The 20863-nt window shown below is 33.5% G+C and overlaps 1 protein-coding gene across 2 annotated transcripts in view; it reads left to right on the forward strand.

Moving 5' to 3' along the window:
• The first annotated feature begins 6582 nt into the window (after window positions 1-6582).
• The window catches only part of LOC142337271 (uncharacterized), a 32154-nt gene continuing 17873 nt past the window's right edge, over window positions 6583-20863 (forward strand). For both annotated transcript variants that reach the window (XM_075386435.1, XM_075386436.1), the window contains exons 1-5: window positions 6583-6828; window positions 7265-7497; window positions 8866-9641; window positions 13486-13584; window positions 14992-15102. In XM_075386435.1, the coding sequence (XP_075242550.1) occupies window positions 6655-6828; window positions 7265-7497; window positions 8866-9641; window positions 13486-13584; window positions 14992-15102 (1393 nt within the window). In that variant the 5' untranslated portion in view covers window positions 6583-6654. The remainder of the gene's footprint in view (window positions 6829-7264; window positions 7498-8865; window positions 9642-13485; window positions 13585-14991; window positions 15103-20863) is intronic.

Below are 20863 nucleotides of genomic sequence, written 5' to 3' on the forward strand. Positions count from 1 at the left end.
CTTCATGTTTTTCTATTGTGCCTTTTGTTATGATTATTATGTCGTCTAGGAATGCATTTGTTGAGTTTAATCCATCTAGCGTTGTGTCCATCATTTTTTGAAATGTTGCCGGGAGGTCTGTTAGCCCGTAAAATCCATTTAGAAATTTGTACGTGCCAGTGGCGTTGCCTCCAAGTATATTGAAGTTACAATGTTTTTGTGTGTCTGGATGGAGAGGTAATTGGCTGTATGCGTATTTGAGATCGATTTTGCTAAAGTATAGTGTTCCTTCTCTAGATTTTAGTTCGGATATTTTCATTCCTATTTTATCCATTAGGTGATCGATGCTTTGCATTTGATATTTGTTTTTATGTATTGCATCGTTTAATATTTTTGAATCTAGTGCTATTTTTATTGATTGATCTGATTTAACTGTTATGACTACGGGACTGATGAAGTGTTCGTCAGAACATTTTGTTAATTTTTTGATTTGTTTTTCGTCAATCAATTTTTTTAGTTCCTTCTCGACTTTTTCTGTTAAGTGTAATGGGATTCTTCGTCCTTTGTGTTGTGTGGGTTGGAAATCTTTTTTAAACGTTGATTTTGCCACATGGTTTTTCGAACGTCCCAATCTTGTGCATAAGTGTGGGTATTTATTGAATATCCATTTGGATATTCGTTGGTGTGTGTTTGAAATGTTGAATAAATTATTCTCACCTTTTTTTGTTGTCGTCATTGTTAGACGTAGGCCCAGTTTGTCCATGATGTCTCTCCCCATGATATTGATGGTGTTGTTGTTCACAAGTAGTATTGTGCAATTGTTGGCGTTCGATGAACCTGATGTGATGTCCACTTGGATCGTACCGATTATGTCTATCTTATTGTTGTTGAAGCATCTGGATTCTCCAATTGATTTGTTTGGCTGTTTTATTATTGTTTTTCCATTTGCCAATAGTTTTTGTGCTGTATCGAAGTTCATGAAGCTTCGTGGACTTCCTGTGTCCGCTAACCATGCAATTTGTTGATTGTTTGTTCTTGTTTTGATCCAAAATTCCCCTCTGTTGGATTTGTTTATGTCCGATACTTTTTCATTAGTAAAGTTGATTGTTTTTATGAAATTTATATTCTGCCAGTCCTCCATCATTTCTCTTATGTAGCAGGTCGATTCTGGATCGATTGTTTCCTCTGTTTCAGTTTGTTCTTCTGTTTCCGTGTCATCGTTTATGTTTCTTATTTTATGTTGTGTTTGTCTTTGTGCCAGTTGGTTGTGTCTTTGCTGTGGTTGTGGTATTGTGTTCGTTGGTTGTGTTCTGTTTTGTGGTCTGAATGTAGTGCGTGGTGGTATTTCTGACCTACATAATGTTGCGAAGTCGCCGATTTTCTTGCATATGCTGCAAGCTTCGTTTTTTGCGGGACAAATGTTCAGGTGTCCAGGCAGGAATTTGTTTCCGCATCTTCTGCAGTTTTGTACCTGTCCTGTTTGTGGGGTTGGTAGGATTGGTACTCTGTTTTGTCTCTTTATGTACTGTACTTTTTCGAACCATGGGTTGTCTCTGTAGGTTGATGATTGTGGTGATTGTGAGTTGTTCATTTTTTGTTCATTATCTTGGCCTCTTTCCCTTGCTAGTGCATAGTTTAATGTTTCTGTTGGTGATCTGTCTTCTGAGAGTAAGTCCATTTGGATTTGTTGATTTCGCATTCCTTGTATAAATATGCTTTTTATTAAGCTTTCTTCAAGATGTTCCCAATTGCATAGTGCTGCGTGTTTTGCTATTCGTGAATGAAATACTTCGAGTGATTCTCCTTCCTTTTGTTGGCATCGGAAGAACTGGAACCTGTCGAATGTTTCGTTTCTTTGTTGTGTGAATGATTCTTTTAATTGTTCAACGAGTGCGTCTGTGGTGCATTTTTGTAAGTCCGTGTGTGGAAATCTTTGATGAAACATGTTTGTAGCCTCTGCTCCTAATGATAAGTAGATTAAGCTCTTTGCTTTATTATCTGCGTCATCCCATGGGATATTGTCCACCATTGGTCCTTTTTCTTCTATCGCTTTGCAATCGTTTTGCCAATCGGTTCTCCTTTTTTGGTTTCGCTGTTCGCGTTGCCTTTTCTCGGCAGTGGTTTTGTCTGGTTGCGGTGGTTCATAATGTGCTTGTGCCGGGTAATCCAGGTCTTCGATTCCTGGTTTAGGTTGTAACAACTTTTCTATTTGTATATTTTCCTTTACCATGATTGTTTATTTGACTGTTGCTATCCATTTATCCCAGTCTAGATCCGGTTGATGTCCTTTCTCCCAGAAGAAGTTAACTCCAAGGGGAGATTGCCATTACTGTCTCCGCCATGTCGTGTCAGATACGAATCGGTAATAAAAGAGCAAGCACAAAACTTGAATTTGCAACTTTCTTTTCGATGAGCTTAAGGCAGACTGCGATTAGCTTTTCACGCTTTTCGTGATTTAGACAGAGTACCAGTTGGCACTATATGAACTGTGTGTAACAAAGCTGTCACTCAAAACTTACAACCATGTTATCACCTATTGGTGATAGTAATCTAACTAAAGTAACCACAAAGAGTATGAGTTCATTCCATCAGGAATATAAATATAGGTAATATAGTTTATCCGAGTTTATATTAGTACGTAGGATACTTTGTTACATGTTCTCCAGGTGGATCCGCCACCACAGTGACAATAAATTAGGATTTGCTTTTTGTACATTTTATTATGTGATCTGGAGAAACATTTTGAAAAATCGCACTCGCAAAGAGTCGTTTCCAGAGTTTTCCGGCCATATAGTTTTCTAATTCCAGGTTTATCCCGATTTTTTTGCGAACACTCAGTCCCGCTGCAAAACGTCTAAACGGCACATTTGTCAGCTATTCGGTGGCTCCCATTGGTCAGCGACGGAAATTTTTTATCTAGACATCATTGTTACTCTACTTTTTATAGATTTTATGAAAAACGATGTGATTAGATCTTTTTTATACTTGATTTCGCTAGATAATTGAATTTAGGTTCAAGATCCAAACTGAAATGAAAATCAGTTGAGGTCAATCGAGTAAGAGACTTTTGTTCTAACACAATTTCATTGTCCCAAATATTTGTTCCGACCCATTTTAGCGGGAAGTTTTTTGTTCAGTCAATTTTGGCCTATCGATATTTTAATCTTGGAAATGTATGTGTCAAATCATTAGAAAACCAGTCCAGCGTTTGAACTATTTATTTTTCGGAAAATTTTGCTAAACTTTTCAAGAATGAGCCCTTTCTCATCAAATATGTAACAAAATAAGCTCCTTTAGTCAACTTTATTTAACTCTGCTGAAATAATACAACTCAAACTGCTAACACAAACTCCGTTAACTCCAAAGCGGGCTATTTTTATGCATTCCAAGGAGAATTGCCATATATTTTGAAAAACTCGGTAATTTTACTAGATTCAAGATATATTGACTTTTTGTCAAATTATCTATATCTATAACATAGGGATAAAATTACGTGTTTCTAATGACAAACACCACCATCGAAGCTAGTCGTTGTTGTTTTGTCTATTCGTTGTTTTTACAGACTAATAATAGCTACAGACAGAATAAGAAGTTCGGATTGAATACAGTCGCTGTCTTTTTCAAAAAATGTTGCAATTTTTGATTTTTTTCACGTTAATTACGTAACAGAACAACTCACACGAAGGCCTAGGGATGACAGGTAACACTGACTTGCGACCAATTTTCAACACAGCTTATCTTGTTTTTTAGTCGATAGCAAAAGACTAAAAAGTCGGAAACAAAAGATAATTGCTAGTTTTGCAATTTTTCCCTATTTGGTCAGTTTCTAGCTTAAGATTAGCAGTAACATTTCAGATGGTTTTTGTTGTCCAAACGAATCAGTTTTTATTGCTGTTTTAAGTAATGTTTTTTTGGCGTTTATACTACCAGTTTTCACAAAAAAATGTTTTTTTCTCTGCTTGTTGTTCTTTTTGTAGTTGCATGAAACATTCTGATCGTTGACAGATACCAATAGCTTTCTATGGGGAGAAAAAGCAGTTAGATTATGGATTTCAATTGATAATTAAAGATTTTTGACTTATTACCTTCTTCTTACCTAATTCGCAGACCGTCTCTCCTTTCAGAATTCGCACATATCATTATTGGTGCTGAACGAAAGCACAATTTACTATGACTTTGTTTAACCTAATAGATTATGGCACTAACGGCTTCAACACCGTTGTCCCGCAAAACAACTCTGAAGATTTGTTTTTAGTCGGTATTTGTGGTTTGCTTTTGTAGGCGTACTTCATAATCGCTATTGAGGTCTCAACGTCTTTACATAGAGATAAAAATTAACAAAAATTTTTTGAAAAAGAATTCAATTGATATCTTATGGTTTTCTTCATATGAAATTAATTGTTTTCAAGAAAAAACTTATTTTTTTTAACTTCGACTTTTTTTAGTCTACTTATTACCAAGTCTCATTAAGAACTCAAACCATGTTTTCCTGACGATATAAGAACCAATTTATTTAGTTTAGGTTTTATTTTCACGCTATTTTAATTTTGTTATTAGATTGTTTTTAAAAGAATAGACTGAGATTTGAATGTAAGTAGTGTTTGTTGCTGTTGTTTGATTTTTTTTTGTCCGTCTTATTTTTTAGTTTTAATAATGGAAGGTCTCCTCGGCTTTCTAATTTGGCATTATCTGCTTTACTTAAATGACTGAGTTAGAAGCAATTTTATTCATGCAGCAGTTACTTTCGATGGAAGTTTGAAATTTTGAAAGTTTTTTTTCTTTTCCTCATTAGACAATTAAGTTTTCCTCTGTTAGACATTTAAGCAAAAATGTGAATGCACGGGGCGGGAGCATTATGTAGCTACGCACATTACCGAGCCTCCTTGTCTTTTGTATGAGCAATAATTCAACCTCATATTCGATAGCTTTTAAAGATTTCAAATAGCAGGCTGTCAAATGTCACTATAAATCTGTTTCTTGTTTCTCGTTTCCTTTGTCCTTCTTAATGGTGGTCAAGCAGCCTAGTGAGGTCCAGTTTCCAGATGTTAGTCCATTACGCAGCTGTATAAAGAAAAATTGATGGTTATAAATTTTGGATGAGTTTGGTGTTCATAAAGCTCCCGAGGCGCCACTTCTTAGTAATCATACTAAGATCATATATGATATCATACAAATCATATACTATATTTTAGTATAATCTTAATAACATTTCAATTTTTTCATATATGACTCTGTATGATTTTTAAGAAATCATAAATGATCCTTGTATTGAAACCAAGAAACCATAAGCAATGACGTTCGCTGAGATATCGAACAAGCATATGTGATTTTTTTCTATGAGTATTAAGAAACCATATATGGTCTTAGCTTGATTTTTAAGAAATCATATATGATCTGAGTATGATTTTTAAGAAGTATGATGAATGTGTTCGGGTTTTTTTGTGATACCTCTCAATATCTCGAACTGCAAGAAAAACTGTGCGCAATTTAGGCGAGTTTTCCTTTGCAGCCCAAGAAAAAAACAGAGGCTCTGATAGCTAAAAAGACACCAAGAGGCTCCGGATAAGAAAGAACCTAAAAATAACAAAGCACCAAAATTTAGCACCATAACAACAAATGTAGCACCATAACATATATAGAGGCAAGGAAGAGATACAAAATAATGGGACAAGTATGGGGAAAGCGTATATTTTTTGCTTTTTTTCTGTTTTCAGCGGCATTCATTTTTTAGTATGGTCTTAGTATGGTTGTCAAGATTTCATATAACTATATATGACTTAGTATGATTACTAAGATGCTTTAGTAAATGTAGGCGTCTTTTGGTCGTTTGTTCACTTTCTAGATAAACTTATGGTAGGAAGTGTTGCTTTGCTAATTTTTTGAGCTCAAGTTAATTTTTCTTATGATCTTAGTATGAATGTCAAGATTTGATACAAGTCAAATATGACTTTGTATGGTTACGAAGAATCATATATGATTTTCTATGATTGCTAAAAAACAATTATGATTAGCAACACGGGCTGGCGTGGAATTGGTCGTATCGTATAAGGCTCGAATTTGACTTCACCGCCTTAGAAAAGAGTTTTTCTAGTTTCGCTTATTCTCCTGATATCCATTCGCTATTGCGCTACCTTTTAACGATTTTTAGTTTGAAAATTTGGTTCAAAAGAAATGTGTGTAGGCGACCTTTTCTGTGGACTTTTGGCACTCTTTAACAGTAAAACATATCGCCAAGTTATAATAAGCTTTTAGTTAAAATTTATATACAGTGGTCCAATGAATCGTTCGCTTTTATGAATTTATAAACCAGTTTGAATTCTTCGGCAGTTACAACACAGCTGAATTAATTTTCATGACGCACAGCCTAAAACATACAATAAACTGTTTCTGGTTTAACTGCAGACGAAAGCAAGATGAAACATGCAGTATTGACGTTTTGTGAAAAACAACAACTATAATGTCATTGAAAATAAAAATTGGTTAACCGCTGGTTCTTGTCGTTTGATTTTACCTTGTACGTTACTTTGGCTTTTTGTAAAGCATGCAGACACTTTTAATAACTTAGTAAATACTCAAACGTTAAAACTAAAAACGTGCGTTTTATATCAATTTTTGTCTCATTTGTTTGTTCGTTCGATTTTTTTGTATTCTTTTTTTGCTACGTTAACAAGTGTTATGTCCGTCCGTCCTAGAACACTCAACTTTCTTTTGATAATAGCCAGTCTTTGGAACAATGGTCGTTCCATCTTAGAACCAGACTTTATTTACAAAAAAGATGAGCAAACAACGCAAAAAGAATTGCTCAAATATACGTGGAAGAGGCCCGGCGGAGACAAAAATAGCTCACGTGTAAGTATAGTTTTCTGTGTGGTTTCTTTGACTCAAATTGAATGCCCTATTGTTCAGATCCTTCTGCAGTAATATTGATGGCTGGATCATTTTGCGAGATGAACTGCTTTTGAGTGATTGCAGAAACAAGTTTAGTCCACTATTGTTGCGATAACAACGAATCAATGACCCACGGGAGAAATAACACGGCAACGCCGAATAAATAATAAACATTACGACAATTGCTTCCTTATTAGACTACTAGGATCTATTCTGTTTTGCCGGGTAGATCCTCGACCCGGGCAATGTACATTACCCAACTAGTACCTAAAAGACCATTTTATTACGCAGTAAGTGGGCTGTTTCTTTGTGACTTGATTATTTTAAGTAATGCTTCCGACGTATTTGAAAACAATTTAGTACTATCAAGTAAACGAAGGTTTTGGTTTCTTTCCAGTGTGGTGTGGCAATTGCAACTGATGCCGTGGACTCCTCCCCTTTATTCAGGGTACCAGTATGCAACCCACCTTCGAAAAGAAATATATTCATCGATGTGAGGGTCTCACTGGTCTTCAATGAGAACCCAGAGGTCAACGAATCAAACTGGACAGTCCTTATTACTTTCAATTTAGATCCCAATGGACTAAGTGACGTGAACGGATTCTGGATCTATTATGAGAGCCATGATAGGTAAGATACTATGCGTCATTATGTATGTTCTTTACAATTCTTTGAGGAAAACAGAGTTTTTTGGATTGCCCACTGTAAATATAAACAAAATCATGACCAGGAAAAGTATAAATAAAATCATGACCGGGGAAATATTAAAAAATCATGAAAATATAAACAAAATAAAAACAAAGTAATGACCCGGACACAAAATCATGGAAATATAACCAAAATCAAAAAAAAAACAAAATCATGACCAGGGAAAATATATAAAAACAAAATCAAAACAAGATCATCGAGTATTTTACCGACACCAGGAAATCTTCTCCAGGGAAAAAAAATAATAAAAGTGGATTAAAGAGTGTATTTAATGTGTTTAATTAATTTTTATGAGTGTAGTGAGTGGAGTAAGGAGTGTAAAATGTGTGAATAAAAGTGTAATTTTCTTTACACTCTGGCACTCTTTTCCCTGCCAATTAAGAGTGGAATTGGCTTTACTTTATTCCCCCTTAATAATGTTGGAATACGGGTAAACACCTCGGTCCGGGTAATTATTCGAGCGGAAGCAATCAGTTCCAGCAGTTGCAAACAACAGTTACATCTCATTTCATGAAAATTCGAGTTATCTCTCGCATAAAAGACTTCAAAGCTGTCCGAAATGAGAATTCAAGGAGAAATTTTCGGGCCAATTTATTTACAATTTTTATCATCCGCGAATGTCAATTCAAATTCTATTGGGCCACATACAGCTCATATCACTTTTTGTGCGCAGACTATATTTTCACTCTCTACATCAGATATAGCGAGCCAAATCATTGACAAGAAGTGACAACGCTTAAACTGCAATAAGCTTTTTTTGTCAGTAGTTGCTTTTATGTAGAGCAACGATTTATATTTATTTGAGATGAGAATGGGCTGAATGCTTGACTCACACACAATTTATCTTTATACCCCCCCCCCCCCCCCAAAACATAGCTGTTGTTTAAATTTTGATGCAAGCGTGCCCCAAAAAGGTTTATTAACAGATGTTAAAAGGTAATTTCTGTTTTGGTTTTGCATTTCACGCTATATCTAAAGTTCGAGTCATGTTTATCAAATTCTTGCAATCAGTTCAGATCACTTGCGACACTAGTCGAGATTCTATATTAATCTTGCAAGATTACCAAAAGATCTTGCATTATTGCCAAAAGATCTTGCAATATTACCAAAAGATCTTGAAACATTAACGAAAAATCTGGCAATATTACCACAAGATCTTGCAAAATTACCAAATGATCCTGCAATGTCACCTCAAGATCTTGCAATATTACCAATTGCATTATATTCAAAAGATCTTGCAACATTAACACCAGATCGTGACACAGAGTTTTTGTAATCATTCTGTTTTAGAGTTCATCCCCTCTACGGAGAAACCTCTGTTCGGTTCTTGAGCGGTCCCCTCGAGCCTCAAGATTTCAACAAGCTGAAGAGAGTGGCGCTGAAGGAACCCTACAGACCAAACGACATATTCGATCTAACAATATGTCCCATGCCATTCTGCGGAAAAGTTGGCAGCTACTGTCACAATATGACCATAAACATCCCGAAACGCTTGACTTTGGCCGAAACAAAGAAACTACCAATTCTTACTAAAAAGGAAGACAAGTGTTCCCAAATTATTCCAACAGTTTCATCAAAGAAATTGATTTCTTATAAAATTACTGAATACGAGGACGATTATTACCACAATCTGCGAAGCCATCATGTTAAAAAGTCAAAAGCGACGGTCGATTCAAAGATTATAACCTTCATTCCTAATACAGATATTGACCGCACTTTTGTCACAGTTTCAAATTCATTCGGTGAGGTTATTACACGATACGAATGCCCTGTAAAATATTACTTTGAAGCAGCAACGATTGTTTATCAGTTCGGACAACCGGGACTGGACCGTGAACCGTATTTACTGAAAAATTGTCGCAAAATTGAAAATGAGAACTCTTCAAAGCCGAAATTGACAATTTTGCTGATAGTTTTTGGTTTATTGGCTTTGATAACAATTCTCGGTATTATTGCATTTTTTGCGGTACGAAAAATGTTTGTTGCTTGGCGCGGACAAAAAACTCATCACCTTCCTGATTTAAGCATGATCCAATTCAAAAAAGACTCCAATTCAAAGTTGTTCTGTAAGTATAACTGTTGCCTCAGCTTTCTTAACTTTCTTCGGCATAATTGACACTTGTTTAAAATAACTTCAATGGGATGGAGGATACTCTATTCTAAACTGAGTTTTCTTGTGTTCATTCTATTTAGGCCCTTCGATATAGAGGTTCACAGACAACAAAATGAATTTTGCATCAGAAAATATTGTCGTTTTCAACCTAATTTTCTGTCTCACTTTATACCTAATTTCATAGTTAGTTGCGACAGTAATCTTACAATTCGAAACTGACTTGAATACAATTTTTTGGGCATAAAACTATTATAAGGAGTCCCCAATTTTTTTAATAGTTAAATAGTGTCTCAGGAACAGAAAGAGAATGGGTACGTCAAGAAAATGAATTCTCGTTTCCACAGGAAATTGAAAATCTCAGAAGAATACAAACACTCAAATTTCTAAGGTTAAGAAACCGTTTATAGTACAGAAAACTGCAGTTTCTTATTTCAAAAAGAAAAAAATAATTCCGCATGAGACTTTTCCGTATCCATTCTACCATCCGTTTGTCATATTTGTAGTTGTACTTTGAAAGGGTGTCATGAATTTTAGTTAGTTGACTAGATACGCTTAAGTAGATAGCTCCTACAAATCTAACAAAAGATATCGTTGAGATGATGCAAGATTTTCCCAGTTTTATTGAATTTCTGTTTTACACCTTTACGAAATTGTTATTTTCTAGTGTTACGTCCTGATATATTTTGAGAACTTTTTCTTTTACACAAAATTGCTGATCTGAAGGCAATTTACTTTGCCAATGATTGAACGAAAGAGAGTAAAAAAAATGACCGAATTTAAACATTCATTTGTCGCTTGCTTTTCATACTGTTATGGATTTTCATTTTTTTAGTGCTCTTTATCTTGAACAACTCAAAAACTACTGAATGTGCCCTGTATCCACTGAAAAAATAAAACATGTTGAGAGCGTACACGAGGGTGTATAACCAATTGCTCGTTACCCTTTTTGGTTTTCGATTATAGCAGGAAAACTTGTGATCTTTAATTGACCCAGAAAGTTTTTTTGATACTTCAACATTAGCTCAATCTTACTTTAGTAATTGTTCTGCTTAAAAGATTGGGTGCATTTAAGTTCAAAATATGCTACCGTCTCTGCAATCATCCAATTAAACCATTTGAAGCGAGATGATTTTTGATTATGTGGGAGTATTAAAAAACAACATTAGAAGTTTACTTTTTTGAACCATTTTACTTGTCAAATGTTAGTGCGATTACTTAAACGAACGAAAATTTCTATCTTTAAATTAGTTTGTACCGATATAAGCAATTTTTTTATTTTTTTTTATTTTTGTTCAATATTGACCTGCAATCTATCATCATAATTATTTTTCTATACGCCTGAGCAACAATTGTAGAGCATCATATAAATTGGTTAAATAACTAATTTAACATTCAAGAGACACTTCGCATACAAAAACCTTGAGATGATGATATTTCATGTTGTTATCAAGTTTTTATAGTCGTTCAATTTTGTCTCAATGAAACAACTGTTTTTATATTTTTGGCTCAGTAAAACAGTCATTGAATTTAACTATTAAGAAATCCATAGAGCGGTATAAAGTTTTTTCGAGTAAAAAGAAAACATTGAGAAACACAAAAATCCTCTATTCTCTTTTTTTTAAAAAAAAAGAACTTTTCAAATGAAAACCTGTGTTTTTTTTCTTTTGTATTCTGTTTTTCCGATCTATGAGAACCAATGAAGCTCTGCCTTGTTAATAAAACTATGGAAAAGATCTGCTGAGATTTTTTATATAAGATGATTTGTTTTGTCAAAACGAATTAATTTGGAGCCAGCGGCTTTGTGGATTGTTATCTTTTTAACGGTAGTCCCTGGAGTTTTGAGATATAATCATTGTTCAGTGTAATATCACATATAGTGTTTTATCAAATATTACCTCTTAAGTTTGTTAGTATCAACCTATTAGCCCAATTGTTTTTTTGCATATCCACACTGGCCTTTTTAAGTGTATAAAGGTATGTTTTAAATATATATATATATATATATATATATATATATATATATATATATATATATATATAGAAAAAAATGGACAAAATGGTTTAATTTAGTTGACAGGTACACTTGAAGGTTGTTGAGATAAATCGACAAATCTAAACCAAAAATAGTATTCTCTGAAATAGAAAAGATTTCATTTGATATTCACTTGGTTTTGAAGAAAATCAATTTAAAAAAATCAAAAACAAGACTACCAATTAATTTGACAACAGTAGCGTAACAAAAATATTGCATAAAAATTGTTTTTCTAAAAAATGTTTTATGAAACTGAAAATTGATCATCTTTCATGGAAGAAGCATCGCAGTTCTTTTTCATTTCTGTGAGACCAACAATAATTGTCTACCAAAAACTAATTGTCTAGCAAAAACCAAATACTTACTATAGTTACAATCAATATTAATTCTAAAAGGCTTCATTAATAATGGATTCTTATGAAAAAAACACTTAAAGACATACAAAAGACAAAAGCTAATCATGCAGGTGTATTTCAAATACTACTTCTATGATACCCAACTCAAATCAACGCAAAGAATTTCAAGGGTAACAATTGAATCAAAACGATTGCCCGTCCAAAATTGTGATTAAATTTTGCAATAAATTTTCCAATAAAAGTGCGTTAAATTTGATCAACACTCCGAGAAAATAAATAGGTTGACTTCTTTTTTGTAACTGTGCTTGGAGTATTTTTGCCGTTCATTTTTGTTGCAAAAGTGAAGCTAATGAAATTTGCTGAAAAATTTTTTTTAAATTTGAGATTCACCATATTTTTTCCTTTACAATTGCTCAAATAAGCCGATGAACTTTTTGGTTTTCCAGCAGTATGTTTTATGAATAAGTAACATAAGATAAAAAAAACTCCTTGATTTTCCTTTGGCAGGTTTCATCAAATTCATTCAAATAAATTCAATTTTATAGTAGTTGAGAAAAATCTTGAATATTGATTCAAAACCAACCAAAAGCTCTCAACGTAAGCGCTCTATAGCAACTGTGGTTTAATTGTTTGATGAAATAGCTGTAAAAAAATATTCAAAATTACGCTTGCTAAGTCAACGTGTATCAATAAAAAATGGCAGTTATCCATCAAGCAGAGAAACAGTGCTATTTAATTTATACTAAAAAGTTCTGAATTTATTCACCGCAATAAAAAAGATTTATAACGTAAATCTAAAAAATGCTAATTTGTTATCGAAAAATGGGCAAAAGTGTAGTCTATGCATATAGTGCCTAAAAGAAAAATTGCACCGGGTTTTCCCAAACACCACATCCTGGTCGAGACAGGATGGCTGCCAATTTACAAGAACTCACAAGTCAGATTTTTAACTTGTAATAACTTACAATTTTGATGGTTATCTTGTATGCTCGAACAGTAAACTTCTAAGAACTTATAAGTTGGATGCTTGACTTGCAAGAACTTGCAAGGTTTAGTTAGTAAACTTGTAAGAACTTTATGAGTTCGTTGGTAACATTATGAGAACTTGTAAGAAAAACTTTTATGGCGTTGCATAAACTTATAAGAACTGGTAAGAAACTTGCAAGTTCTTACAAGTTAATCATCCAGTCTCGACTGGGGCAAAAACTGGCGTCGGTGAAGCAGGCCTTGGTTCTCTGACGTCCGGCCGCAGCACAATTAACTCTACACTTTCAGTATCAACCGGAAACCCAGACTCTTGCTTTACTTAGTATAGGAATCCATTTGACGTGCCAAAACAGAAGTGGACTTTTTAATACCTATATTCTCATGAGCACGAATTCATTTTTCATGTTCTTTTTTTTCTTCAGTCGGCGGATATGTGGAACAAAATTGGGAGGAAAATGAGTCATCGGATACTCCAACAACGAGTGAGAACTCTTCGTACCCTTCTCCAGCAAACCTAAACGGTAATTTCTACTTTTTTGGATGCTCAAATATATTCCCAAAATACTAATAGTTAACATTTTTGATTGTTTTTAGACATGATATCATCCTAGATATATGTACTTACGAATGGGACAGCGTTTGGTTGAAATGATTCAAATTTATTCAAATTTATTACGCAAAATTTATGTTGAAGAGCTGTGCCTAAATAATAATTTTTCTATGAACTTTCTAAGGGAATCAAGGTCGAAGCCTCAACTTATGAAAAGACCTATAAAACCTGAGGGGTGAGGTGAAAAAAAACTTGGTCGAGGAAATAGAACCCTGTTAAAGTGCAGCCAAAATTTTTTTTTTCATATAAAAAAAATGAGTCAAACTAAAACATTCCGCCAACACTCTTCTTGAATTTATTCAACCGTACCCAATGATTAACCAATAACGCTACATGTCCTCAAGTTTAAAGGAAATTAAAATCGAGACATTGCTACGGTTGCGAGCGTAATTCAGGGAAATATTTTTTGTCCAGCCAAATTCCAAGACACGTGCAATTGTCCAGCCAAAATCCAGGACAGGTTTTATTGTCCAGCTAAAATCTAGAACATTTTTTTTCAGCTGAAATCCTGGACACGTTTAATTGTCTTGCCAAATTTGAGGACGATTGTTCCAGTTCCAGCCAAAGTTGAGGACATCACTGAAAATCCAGACAATTTCTTTCCATACCAAAAGTCAATAAAAGACTCTCTTCTAATGCCTTTTAACGGCCGAGGAGGGTCTTTTAATAATTTCAGGTCTGGACTAGGGAAAGCTCTATATATGAATACTTAGACATTTGCTCACAGTTGTACCTTTTGTTTAACAGCAATCATACATGCTCCGACAAAATTTTTTCATCATTCACGCATTTTCTTTTAAAAATCTTATAAAATTTTGAAGAACGTGGCAATAACTCGTGAAAACTCTTACGAGATAACATTTTTTGTAAAATACTATTGTAATTGACTTACTCAGCAAAAATAGAGTATATGCACTGATTTCTTTTCAGAAAAAGAAGACTTCTTGTTGCATTTTTTTCAAGACTTCTTGAAACAAAAGATTTCTCGTTGAATATCAAGCAAGTACCTAAGCAATATTTTGGCATGACTTCTATTGTTTTGAAATTTTTCCTATCTATGCTATCAAATTTTTGCTCACCGAATTAGTATAGCAATATTGCTGTGCTGCAAACAGCCTTCTCAAAAATAATGTAGAAAATGGTTGCTCGTTTGCAACAGAAATTTGATAGAGGATATTGTAACTCTATCAACAAAGTAAATTTTTAAAAAAGGATAGCTGTTTATTTGAGACAGATAGGAAAAAATATCTATCGTATCGGCAAAAACGGAAATTACAAAAGAACATGAAAATTGTTGATTCATTGCCTTAATCTTCAGGTCAGAAATTGTTTCCCTTTGATGATCATGGGATGAAGGGTGGTGAAAAGATCTCGATCAAAGTTCAAGTCGACACCAAAGACGCATTGACCCAAACACAGGATTCAGAAGGTTTGTATCTTGATGATTCATCATTTTGGGTGTCTAATTTGAATTCAGTGTAGCGCAAAACGAGTTGTGGTTTATCCCGGACACTAGTGTAATAGTAAATCTAGGTAAAACAGTACTGATTCATAATGTTCTAGAATCATTCTATAGCACTTCTGAAGTGCTATATCAGTACTGTTGCATAGTATTCTAAAGGATTCTAAGAGAAATACTATGATTCAGCGCTGATTTACTATTTTACTATGGTTCGGTTTGGCGTCCACTTAACAAAAATTGTGGTGAACAATAAATTGGATCTTTTCCGTTTGTGCCCCCTTCCCCGCTTAGTGGGTGCCTTTTATTTGCACCCTTAGACGCGCTTGCCAAATGTTCTTATAATGAAGGATCATGTAATGTCACGTGCTCTGTAATCTCTTCCGAAGAATCTTTAAGTTATCAGGAGTCTGGCCAGTAAGTACATTTTAATTTTCAGGAACAGTTTTAACTACAAGATTTGTAAAATACATTGAAAATATATTTTTGCTAATTTGTCACTTTCTGGTCCTCGAGTAGAAAAAAAACAAATTACCTGCAACTGTCAATAGCACTTCGTTAAGAATTGTGGTTAGTAGTTCGACAGTTTTTGTCTTATCAAGATACAGATATCAAATGACATCCTTTTTGAATACCTGGCGAAAAAACAGGGAAATATTGTAGCAGCATGGTGCTAGATTGCAAAATTGTCCGCCTCTTCAAAAGAAATCTAATAATTGCATTCAAATATTAACCGGAAAATGGAACAAATAGTTAGAAGTATTCATCTTATTTCAAAAAATACCGTAAAATTCGACCGTTTTTCTAATCCATTTCACTTAATTCAGCAGTTTTCTCTCAACGATGATTAATGCAAGCTAATTTTGAGATTTCCAATCATTTTACGTCGCCCAAGAAATTACTGCTAGAAACATACTTGAGAAAAGTTGCATAGTACAAAAATAGCTTAAAAAGTGAAACAAAAAATCCGAAAAATTGTATTGATGTAAATTGATTTGGGATGTAATTTTGGTTTCGAGGGCTTAACTATTTCAAGTTTACTATCAAACTGCCCATACAGAATGTGAGTTCAAACTTTGATAAAATAAAGAGGAAAAAATTTTATTGTTCAATGTTTTTAGATATAGAGAAAAATTCATTATCTATTTTTCTTGTCCGATTGAAAAAAAGTTTGCCGTTGGAAGCGGGATCCCAAAATTGTTTTCAAAAATTCAATTTACAAATTATTAAAATTTTTGACTGCTTTATTTGAAATTTTGTTGAGTATATAGTACAATCTTTTAGTGAATTAACAAAGGAAATATTATTAATTTGTTATTAATTAATTTATGTTGTGAAATGAAGCATAATTTCTGCTATTGTAGCAGTCATTGACAGCCAATTTAACTGATTTTATAATTTGTTATAAGATTCTGAGGTATTGAGCAGAGAAGTACTGCTCGATAAAGAGGTGACTGATAACGAGACAGTTTATCAGTGTTCAAATGAAGTTTTCTCGCACGCAGTTTCATAAGGTATAAACAGAATTTATGCCTTGTGCCATGCTACGTAATTTTTTTTACCTCCCACTGAAATATAACACCAAGATATATTACTTTTTTCTGTTTTTTTCATAATCTTATGTCCATATAGTGTTATTGACAGATCTTTAGATTCAATAAAACCAATTGCAACGAATTCCGTTTTTTCAGCCTTAATCTTAAGGGAATTGCAACCAAATTCGTTTATCAGTTTTTTGCATTATTTTCAAGAGTTTTTTAAGCTCTCTTTGACATTTTTTGGATGAGAAAACGACTGTGTCATCTGCTCTTTGAACTGTATTAGAGTTCATATTGGCTTAGAAGTTGTTAACGTACATTGTGGGGCTCCTTGGACTAATTTTTTTCAATTTGATACAACAGTGTTTACTGTGACAAAATGAAACCTACAACCTAGAGAATTTATGTTAATCATTTTTGCAGAACCGTTAAAACCCAAGCATTAGAGTTCTGCAAATATATTGTAATGGTCATTTAATCGAATGTTTTTTGGACAAATCGAAGACAACGGCTCCTATACATCGTTTTGAACAATCTTGCAATGTTATGCGTTGGTAAAATATAGGAGTACGTCTATCGATTGAAGGATTTTTTGAAATCAAGTTGCGTTTTGTGGTAGATTTTTTTCATTGTGTAGATGTTCTATATTTACTCTCTTAGCAATTTTTCAAAAATTTTGATAAGGCTGGTGTTAACGAGATTGGCCTATAGATTTTTGCATTTTCAAAATCAAATTTGTTTAACAACTTTGTGATGTGAGCAAAAGTGAGTGACGATAGAAACTGCTCTGCTTTCAAATATTGCTTTAATAATAAATTAAAGGGTTTACATTTTTTTGTTATCTTTTTAGTGCCCAAGCAGACATGTTGGAATAATCCAAAGTTATATTCTTCTTTAAGGCAGGAAGCACTTTTAGAAATTGGAAGCTAGTTGCAAATCTGAACGAAAAATTGAGAGGAACTGATTGGTGGTTCCATCACTTCTGTTAAGATTAAAAGTTCCCAACTGTATAAATATATAGTTCAAGCGATTAGCAATCTCATGTTTTTTTTGTTATGATTTTAAGAAAATATTCATTGAAACGTTTTTTGTAGCCGTTGTTCTTTGCAGTTTCTAACTTCAATAATACCAGTCCATTTCTTTCAACTGCAAAACTAACTCCCACTAAGATGTTTCCAAAAGTCTTTAATATCTTTCATGTAGCAGGAATTCAATCGTTTTCTTGCATTGAGTTACTTTTAAAACACTTTTTTTTAATTGTTGAGTAACATTTTTTCCTTTATTGGCCATTAAAAATTGTTTTTGAATTTGTAGTTGTTTATTTGTTGATCTGACAATTTCTTGTGCTAATAAAGAATGTGATGTATCGTTTCGTACTTATTTTTTTTCAAAGTAGCCTAAATTTTTATCGCTCTGACTACAATATTATCAAAAACTGTATCGGGGATTTTTACATGGTGTATTGAGGAAGGAAGATTCCAATCTGAAACTTGAATTGTTTTATTACAAAATTTTGTATCCATTTTTGTCTTATCGTACACAGATTTGAAGTGAAGGTTGATTTTGTTGGCCTTGTTAAATAGAGAATCTAAAGTGTTGCCAAGTTGCCCCTTTTGATCATAGAATCAGAGGTGTATGCTTTGTTTCTTGTTGTTGGTCCATCTGGTATAATATAATCAAAAACTGTTCCCTTTTGGTCTCCTAATCTAGTGGCTGACCCCAAGTTATCGATCCACAAACCGTAAGGAAGAGTAACTGTAATATTTTTGAGCAACATTTTGGTTCACGATAGTTCAAATTATAGTCTCACATCAAAATTACCGGTATACTTTGAGAAAGCGCCCAATCAATTCTTTTCGTTTAGTTTTTCAAGAGGTCTTTAGCAAATTTTTTGTTGGGTCAGTGATAAAGACGGACTATGAACAAAACCTTGAATAGCCGTTTTTTGGATTATTCAGATATACCAACATGCTTTCACAACTTTCAGAGTTGTCTTCAAAGTCTATACGCAGTTTGGCGTTCAGTGTTTTGATTATGGTAATATATAACCGCCTCTTTTTTACTATCGCCTGTATCCTTTCCTAAACAAATCCATTCATTTTTCTGCTTTCTGAATTGTGTTCAAATTGAAAACCTAAACAACCAAGTTTGTTTGAAACTATTTATTCAATTGACTGATTGTCATTGTTCAGATGTCGCAGTTCGGGGAATTTTTTAGTTATACTCCAACAATTTATTTGTAGTAATTTTAAAGTTTTTGGGGAAGTCCATTGCATATTTTTGGAAACTTTATTGGTTATCTCATCTTGTCAGGATTTAGTTGAATGTTCCCATTAGATCAGAGAAATATCAGAAAGTAGCAGATGAAAATTGAGCAAATATTTGGAAAATAATTATATATTGGTGTCTTATTTTAGAGTGCTTCTCGTTACAGGTTGATCCTCTGATTGAAATCCGGTGGCGCGTGAGAAAAAAAAACGCCGCCGATATTTCATACACAATCAACCCGATGATTATTATTAAAACTCAGCATTTAATTTTTTACACTATTTGAAGCATCATTTATTACGGTTAACAATTTGAATGAGTCCGGCGAATTTTACAGAAACTGGGTTTGCCGGACGGTTTTTGATTTTTGCATACGGGTTGAGTAAGACTGTTTTTAGTTGGTCCAAAGTTATATACAGCTTCATTGTATATACTACCGCTTGTATTTACTGAACCAGCTAAAGTTCTGATAAGATAACTAGGTAGAAGGTTTTGAAACATTGGTACACCATAGAAATAATCTATGTTAAAATTATCGTGGACAAGTTGGTTCTAGTCCTGCATAATCCAATTACAACCAAGTTATTAGATTTCCGAATTATTTGATTGAGTTTAGGCGAGCGAGAGCCAATGTATTCATTTTCAAACTTTTGCTGTAAATCATGAAATTCATCAATCACTTTGTTTCTGACCTTATTAGCGAGCCGATTTTTTGAAAGTGTAACCTCACAAACTACAATCTAATCTTTTTCAAATTTGTCTGAACTTTTTGTACATTTTGTAACCATTTCTTTAATTCTGAAAAACTATCACCATTAGATTTATTAGACTTCAATTTGTTATTAGTTCCATATTGTAGGATTTAATTTTCAGGTTTTTGTTGGGATAGTCATTAAAAAGTTTGAGTTTTTGCCTTTTTTTGTGAATAGTCACTAAAAACTTTGAGTTTTTCCTTTTTGGTGATTCCGCTCTGTGCACTGGGAAGACCATCGAGTTCCCCAAGTTTTGCTACAATACTGTTGCCAAAATCTGTACTTGATTCTTCTTCTTTGTGTGGATGAATTTGAACATTCTACAATTATCACTGCTCAAACTTTCTGTCACAATGAAGCTTACCACAACCACTTCAACTGCCAAACCATCTGCAGTCAATTTGTCCTTGTCTAATTTTGAGACAACTTCACAAATTTATCCCTATTTGGATAACCAACCGCTGAAGGTTAGAATTTCAATTTCAATGTCATCAGATGAGAATATAAAATTTAAACTGTTTGTATCCCTTTCAATCAATTCAATGCTTTATATCGGTCAAAGAGGAGCGTTTGATTATAGAATGTAATGATGAACAATTTAATTTAAAAGAGCAACTGATATGAAGCTGTTAAGTTTTCTGTCTGAGAGGCTGTTCAACTTTCTGATTCCATCAGTTGCTACCAATACCAAAAAATGTGAACTAAATTAATTATTTTGTGGGCCTGAATACATAAAAGTAGAATTGATTTGGGTTTATAAGTTTCTTGTAAAACTTCTCCATGCCTCCGTCTCCTCTAAAAAATCTTAATATCACTTTGGAATGTAAACTTGTAACTAAGCACACTTTGACCCGAAATGTTATCAAAAAAACTGTTATCAGTTAGGCTTTACTCATAACAGTCCTTATCCCGATGTGTTGGCATTGTTGACAGATATGACTCAAAACAATAATGAATGAAACTTTTGCTGATTTATGGACACTTGAATTAGACTTTTACGTTATGTTGATTAAAAACAAATTCAGTCAACGGAAATCTGAATTAAATAATTCTTACTATGATGCTTGAAGCTCAAGTCGCTTTGCTTTCAATCAAAAGTTTGCTCTAACTAGTAGGAAAAGTGAAAATATAGTCCAGGTGTGCGATAATGAATAGAACCATCCAGAGTAAAAT

The sequence above is a fragment of the Convolutriloba macropyga genome, chromosome 3, assembly GCF_964194025.1.
Source record: "Convolutriloba macropyga chromosome 3, txConMacr16.3, whole genome shotgun sequence".
Taxonomy (NCBI): domain Eukaryota; kingdom Metazoa; phylum Xenacoelomorpha; order Acoela; family Convolutidae; genus Convolutriloba; species Convolutriloba macropyga.